The sequence below is a fragment of the Mus caroli genome, unplaced genomic scaffold (genome assembly GCF_978045245.1).
Source record: "Mus caroli unplaced genomic scaffold, Mus_caroli_1 scaffold_7, whole genome shotgun sequence".
Taxonomy (NCBI): Eukaryota; Metazoa; Chordata; class Mammalia; order Rodentia; family Muridae; genus Mus; species Mus caroli.
The window spans coordinates 26,870,601-26,878,692 of NW_028227262.1; the positions used below are offsets into that span (position 1 = coordinate 26,870,601).

The window sequence follows — 8,092 nt, forward strand, 5'->3', positions numbered from 1 at the left end:
CTAGCTGGAGAAGCAAGCAGAACAGACAGTTCTTCAGGGGTCACTGGCCACGCAGCCTAACCTAACCTGATCATCAAGTCCCAGGCAAGTCAGAGAGGGTGACTTAGAATCCAAGTTGTATGGCACCCTAAAACTGAAAACTGAGATTGTCAAATGAACAGATACTACAGAGCCACATAAAGTACTGGGAAGCAAGTCAACAACTTTGGTGGTTTGAATAGGAATGGCTTCCAAAGACTCATGTGTTTAAATGAGTGGCCCATAGGGAGTGGCACTATTAGGGGATGTGGGCTTGATAGAGTAGGTGTGGTCTTCTTGGTGGAAATGTGTCACTGAATGGGTGGGCATTGAGGTCTCAAATACTCAAGCTATGCATGGTGTGAAACAGTTTCTTGCTGTCTGCAGATTAGATGTAGAAATCTCAGCTCATCTAGTACCTGCTTCATGACATGATGATAGTGGACTAAACCTCTGAAACTATAAGACAGTCCCAATGAAAGGTTTTGTTGTTGTTTTTCTGGTTGTTTTTGTTTTTGTTTTGGTGTGTGTGTGCATTTCTTTTTTTGTCTTTTTTAATAAGAATTGCTGTAGTCATTATGTTTCAGCATAGCAATAAACCCCTAACCTACACTGTCAATTTTGCCATATCATAAGCCTACAGAGATGGATAAAGGGATTGAGGGATTGTCTCATACAATCCTATACATATGTATGTAATGAAGGGTGGAACTAGAAACAATTATCCTAAGTGAGGCAATCCAGACCCAGAAAGACAAACATGATATGCCACTTATAAGCAGACACTAGCTGTAAAATAACAGGTAATCATACTTTAATCCACAGACGTAGACAGGCTAAGTAACAAGGAGGGCCCGAGGGGATGCATGGATCTCCCAGGGAAGAGAAAACAGAATAGATTTTGCAGGTGTACTGAGGGAGGGATGAGATGGAAACAGGAGGGGTCAGATCAGGAAGGGAGGGAGGGAAGGAGGGAGAGTGTATGGCGTAAGATGACTAGAAAAGGAGACATGTAGGGGTGATGTGGAAACTCCTGTTATCTATGAGGATGATCTTTGTGAGGACTCCTAGTAATGGAGGATATGAAACCATCCTCTATAACCAAACAACACTCCCAGTGGTGGGATTGGAACACCAACCCATCCACAAAAACTTTTACCCACACCTTTCCTACCAGCAAGATGTATGGAGGCAATGGTGACTCAGAGTTTGTGGGAGTGGCCAACCAATGACTGATCCAACTTGAAGCCAAGCCATGAGAGGAAGCCTATGCCTTCATACTGCCTGGATGGCCAGGAACAAGAAGCTAGATGGCTCAGAGACCTAGTGTAGAACCAAACATGACTAACTGAGGGGGATAAGGTCAATGAAGTGATTCCTAATGATATCCTGCTATACTCATAAGATCAGTGCTCAGCCCAGTCTTCATCAGTGAGGCTTTCTCCAACAGCTTATGGGAGCAGATGTAGAGACCCACAACCAAACAATAGGCAGAGCTTGGGAAACCTCAAAGAAGACTGGGAGCAAGGGTTGTAGGATTCACCGAGGTCAAGGACATCAGTAGAATGTAGCCCGCAGAATCAATAAAGCATGACCCATAGGAATTCTCAGAGACTAAAGAGACAATCACGGAGCCTGCTGGGTCTGTGTTAGGTCCTCTGCATGCGTGCTGTGCTTGTTTAGCTCAGGGTGTGTGTAGGAGTCCTACCAGTGGAAGCAGGTATGTCTTTGACTCTTTTACATGCTCTTGGAACCCTTTTCCCTCTTACTGGGTTGTGTTGCCCAGCCTTTATATGAGGGTTTGTGGCTAGTCTTACTGAATCTTGTGCCATGTTCAGTTGATATCACTGGGAGTGCTACTCTTTTCTGAAGGGAAATGGATCTGGAGGAAAGAGAAAGTTGTTGGAGACTGGAATGAACAGGGGGCAGGGAGGCTATGGTCAGGATGTTTTGTATGAGAGAAGAATATGTCATAGAAGAAAAGGTAAATACATACTTGATAAAATTATGCAACAGATTATTGGGATAAACAAAATTTATGGATTCCCCAAAACCTGGTGTCCATTGTAATTTGTTATTTGTAAAGAACAAATTAAGTAAAAGTGGATTGATACTTTGTTTAATATATAAATATTTCTTTCAGAATTTTGTACAGTATTTTCTGATGATATTCACCCCTTCCAGATCTATCTCCTTTCCCTACACACCTGACTTAGTGTTCTCTTTTCCCATCCATTAATTCCAATTTGTGCTGTATATCTATATATTCTTGGATATGTGGACTTCTACGTGAGTATGGTAGGCTGAAAAGGGTCTATACTCTTAAAGAAAACTGACTTTCTCCCAGTAACTGTCATAACAATAGCTCCTCAGATAGGGGCGGCACTTCGTGCCCATCTCACCTCTTCATGCCAGGGTGGTATTTATCATTATTATTATTATTATTATTATTATTATTATTATTATTATTACATGTGCTTGTGCATGCTAACACAACTGTAAGTTCATAAGTGCAGCTGCCATGCTGTGTTTAGAGGATTGTTCCCTTGCATTTATTCTGCCTCTGACAGTATTCACCTCTGGCTCTTACAGTTTTTCCTTCCTCTATGACACAATAATCTCAGTGCCTTTGGAAGTGAGGATGCGATTCAGATATTCAATTTTGGATTTCCTATTCTATAATCAAGTCAGTACAAATGAGAACCAGCATCCCAACTGGCTAGCTCGTATGCAGCTGTAAGGTGTTATCCATAATATCAGAGGTGGGGAGATGGTGATAAATCTCACCCAGCTGTGAAGCCAATAAACTTTGAGAACCACTGGCCAGGTAAGACATGCCCACTGGTGCAATAGTAGCACAAATGTCAAGGAAGTACCCAACCACTTCTGACTGGCCTTAAGTCCCTCTGTATAAGATGAAATCCACACACTTTGAATCATGGTAGAGACAAGAACCTCAGGTTTCATGCATCATAGGTCCCAACCCACTATTAATATGCTGCTGAAGGACACAGTTTTAAGCCAACTGTTGGTGATTTATCTTGAGAGAGAGAGAGAGAGAGAGAGAGATTAAAGCACCCCTCATCCCTCATCAAGAAGCTTCTTCTCCTAGTAGAAGGAACTTAACACAGGTCCCCACAACTTGTCTGAGGACAGAGAAGAGACTGAAATGCAAGTTTAGTCTTAAAAGACTCTATTTAGGGAAGAACCCAAGTTTTAAATACAACGTTATAAAAATAATAGAGACTGAGTGAGAAATACCCCTGTTATACTAGAAATGGATTTTTTTTTTGAGACAGGGTTTCTCTGTATAGCCCTGGCTGTCCTGGAACTCATTTTGTAGACCAGGCTGGCCTCAAACTCATAAATCCGCCTGCCTCTGCCTCCCGAGTGCTGGGATTAAAGGCGTGCGCCACTAGAAATGGATTTCTTGATGATGGCACAAAGTAGCAGAATGTGCAAAAGAAATGACTGAAAAACATAACCAATCTAAAAGGTTCTATCCAGTACTAGTCTCCACAAAGTATAAAGAAAACTCAGAGATACTTAACTAATGGGCTACAAAATAAGGACACTCACATATAAGGAAGCCATTGGATGGCCAATGGTAACTGAATGAGGGGTATAAATTGGCAAAAGAGTAGAAAAGAAAACAACTCATGCCTCAGAAGGGACTAGAAATTAGAATATCGCAAGAAGCTTTTGTCTTGAAGAACCCACCAATCCCCCAAAGGTGAAAGACTCACCAACTCATTCAGGGGGCGAAGATTTTTATCCATAGAGACAACCCGAAATTTAACTGGAAAAAGAGAGAGAATTTACTAGTGAGGTCCAAAGACCCAGGCCTTCTTGCCATGTTCAGGATGGTGTCTTAATTCCTTTACCCACAGTGGAGCTTCATACCTGACTGTCCTGGCTTGTACACGGGCTTATCTGACTGGACAAAGACAACACTTTCTTTGTTCCTCACAAGCACTGCTTCCTTTTTGCTGAATTCCTGGGTTGGCCCTTTGATGTCCACGTAGAGAAAATCCTCCTCATCAGAAGAGGAGAGTCTAGGGATCTGAGAACACCAGGAACAAGAGACCCTTCACCATCTGACTCTCAGCACTTCTTAGATTACCTCACTAACCGTCTCTCCTTCCACCTCACAGGAAAGAGGTGGAGGGTCCATCAGTTTTTCTTTAAGGATTACATGGAGGAAAAAACAGTGTCATGGAAAAAATAATGAAAAGAAAACACAACATTTGTGTACGCCATTGTGAATTTATGTGGGCAAAAAAAAAAAAACCACAGTGATTTTTATGCAGTAAATAGAATCTTGATTGAAAATTGACTCTAAGAAATGAAAGAAAATTAACTCTACCTCTGAACCAGATATATATAGAAAAACAATATATTACTGAGTGTACAAATTATGTCTTGAGGATAGGTCCCAAAGAAGAAACCCAGCACCTATTCAGGATATCAGGACTATGCATAGGAGATGTCCTAATTAGCTGGAGTGCTGTTTGAAAGTTTATTAACTCACTAGCAGGAAGTACTATGAATTGGCAAACCCTTCCTCTGGGCCATAGGATTTTTTTCCTTTTTTTTTTTTTTTTTTTTTTTTTGAGGCAATTCAATGAAAAAACAGTGAATACAGAAGTATGGTCTCTTCTCACTTTGTGGTGGGATGAGCTATACTATTTGTTTATTGGGTAAATGTTCTAAATTTCTATTGTTTTGAGTTCACTGATATGCTTCTAGATTAACTTTTTTAGAAATATATGGATACTTTATATACAAATTCACACACATGTTCATAAATATATAAAACAATTCAGGACAGGAATCTAGTACTCACAATGAAGGAAACACATTGGAACAAGTCCTTGTCAACTACAAGTTCATTGAACAGGTTTCTTCTTCCCAATTGAGATACCAAGGAAGCTGTGATGGTCACTGTCTCATTCAGATGGTATAGATGGAGGCAGATTTTCTCAGGGGTCTCAGTGTAGAGCTGAGAAGGGACCAGCACCATATACTTCCTGGAAAGGAAGGAGATCCGGCCAGCTGATGACAGAGCTCATTGTCTAAAACTGGAGTTTCACCAAAGTAACCATTACCACTCATATTTCGACAGCTTGAGATGGCAGGTTGACAATGTGGCAGATGTCACAGGTTGCTACACAGCAGAGTGGCAAGACAGTTATCAGCTCATCAATCATCACCTTCAGCAGTGATACCTGCTGTGGCACGTTCAAATGGCAATATACTACCTTTACTAAACTGCCAGAGTTCAAGTTTGAGAAAGTTTTTATTTTTATAAATGAAAATATGAGAGGAATAATTATTCTTTTCATAAAAATTTATCATGAGTGTTTTATTAGCATTTTAAATTCCTTTTTAGATTTATTTATTTATTTTATGTATATGAGGACACTGTAGCTGTCTTCAGACACTCCAGAAGAGGGCATAAGATCGCATTACAGATGGTTTTGAGCCACCATATGGTTGCTGGGAATTGAATTCAGGACCTCTGAAAGAGTAGTCAATGCTCTTAACCACTGAGCCATCTCTCCAGCAACCATTTTTAATTCTTAAAACAATAACTCAATACCCTGTTTTTATTTTTTGGTACTCTTCAACCTAAAATTATAACGTGACAGTGAAATTCAAACTTGCATAATTCATCTATGTTATACTTGGGTAAATGTCAAAGGCTATCTGTAGGAATCATTTTGTTCCTAGGATTAGAGATTTTTGTCTCCCAAAATCTAGCCTGTCAATGCTATATTACAGTATACAAAAATATCAATAGCTTACTTTTTATTTTTAGCACCTTAAACATATATTTTGATCACAGATACAAAAAAAAGTTACTCAACAATACAATCCTATTTTATGCTTATTTTGGACATCAAATAAGTTCTCCTGGTAGTTTAATTTAAGGTCTTTGATCTTCACAAATGTATTGTTTTAGGACACAAACATGTACAGGTTTCTGATGTGCCTGAAGTCTTAACTGTTTCAAGGTAACACCATAGGCTACACATTTCCAACCAAGAATGTCAACAATCTAAATGCTTACTTTTCAAAGTGATTACATAGTTTCAACACTAGAGAATGTCTCTGACCATTGGGATTTGAGATACTACTGGTTCAGTAATAAGGGGAATAAGATAGTACTGATGATTCTAAATCACACCAAGCCTCAGTTTAGTAAAGCTGGTTGCTTTAGAGTTGAAAAATGATTACCCAGTAAAATGTAATATTAAAGTTGGAGCACATATATACAATTAGTTCCTAGATATAAAGCAAAAAGATTTTAGGGAGGGCTTCAGGGGAAGGGACTGTAAAAGGAAATGGATTGGTTTTGATTGGAGGAGAGAATATATGAAGAAGGCTTTAGAGGTACTCACGAGTCTCCATTAAGTGAAGAAGCAGAAGGCAAGAAGGCAAGAAGAACTGAAAAAAGGCACAGCTGAGCCTGTCTGCTCTTCCACATGGTGTGGTAAGAAAGGACAGGAGGACAGGGCTTATGGTGTCTCCTTCTTAACACTGTCTCCAGAGTCCTCTTACAGCCAGCTTATTTATGAGTCGTCTTTGAAAACAAAAAGCACTGCCCAAGGTGTTTCAATAGCAAAATAGAATATTTGTTCTCTGTTAATGTCACTGTGTTCAGTGGTGGCCTGAACACAAGTCAAATAAATTACAACAGTCTCAGGAAAGGTGCCAGCGGAGCTGTGGATGGCATTAGTAAAGGCCACAGAATTTGCTTCATCTGAACTAGAGCAGACTTTCTCAGTCTTAACGACCAATAAACCTTTGCAGTAGGTGGCTATGCTCTAACTATGTGACATTTGCCACCTAACTGCTTTTACTCAATTAGAATCTAGTAACACTCTCTGGGAATGTGACATCTCCGTTTCTCTCCTTCCTCATTTGAGTGTCACCAGAGCAGTCTAGGTTGGAGATTTTAAGTTCTGTCTCTGTTCATTCAAGTATCTGATTTTATGGGTCTTGTGTATAAAAAGGGGACTGTGGATACTGGGTAAGCTAGAAAAACTCATGTAATACAAGTCACTGTGCCTAATTCTTTGTTATAACATCAGTTTACAAGTCTCATGTAGAAGCATGCTTCTCTATCTCTACAGTTTACTAGGAGGTCCAGTATAACTGTGCCAATAAAACTGATTGCTACAAATGTCGAGGGATCAGTATTTGGGATGCAGCTTGGATCCTCTGGAAGGATATTAATGTCTGAGTTGGGAACCACATTAGAATTTCTAGTCTAGATCATAGGGCTTTTTATTTTGCAAAGATTCTGTGATAATTGCTAGAGAGGGAGGCATAGCATAAACTGAATCAATTTTAATGTAGACGCATTGAGTGAAAAGAAAGGATATGCTAGTAGGGGTGTGATGTAAGCATGGAAAAGATGAAAAAGAAAATAAAACTTATGCCTGGCATGGTGATGCACCCCTTTCATCCCAAAACTCAGGAGGCAGAGGCAGGCATATCTCTGTGAGTTCAAGAACAGCCTGGTCTACAAAGCCAGTCCAGGACAGCCAGACCTTGCACAGATTTAAATCCTGCTTTGGGGAAAAAGAGCACAGAATTTATGTATTTCATTGATGAACTTCTGAACCCCAATTAAATAATAAGAAACTTCTAGATTTAAGCTTGTTGGTTAACTCGAGTTCAATTTTAGGTAGGTTCTCTAAGATGGAGCCTGAACCCAAGATGGAGTTGATCTGGTCTTTGACACTGAGCATGAGAGTCAGGGAAACCCAGGTGTGGGAGAAACAGCACATTCATTAAGCTTTATTGTACATTTTAGTGCTTCAAGTCATGTTTGAGGATCCTAATACTTACAAGAAACAAAAACAGTGGGAAAAAATACACAAGGGAGTTTTGTATTTTAACTTAGCTTTAAAAGTTGTATCTTTAATATCAATAATGGATATTCTGGCTGAATTAGATGCAGGGATAAACATGTCCAGAGCCAAGCAATGGCCTCATAGAATAGGAGACTTTGTTCCTAGAAACTTGAAGGGAAGTAGCCTGGATAAATGGATGACATTCATAG

General features: G+C 39.7%; 1 protein-coding gene across 1 annotated transcript in view; it reads right to left on the reverse strand.

Annotated features, from left to right (window-relative positions):
• The window catches only part of LOC110288221 (murinoglobulin-1-like), a 69,489-nt gene extending 62,981 nt beyond the window's left edge, over positions 1–6,508 (reverse strand). The window contains 4 exon segments of the mRNA XM_085839974.1: positions 3,765–3,817; positions 3,922–4,081; positions 4,865–5,048; positions 6,423–6,508. Of these exon segments, the coding sequence (XP_085696100.1) occupies positions 3,765–3,817; positions 3,922–4,081; positions 4,865–5,048; positions 6,423–6,508 (483 nt within the window).
• Between the last annotated feature and the right edge of the window lie 1,584 nt (positions 6,509–8,092).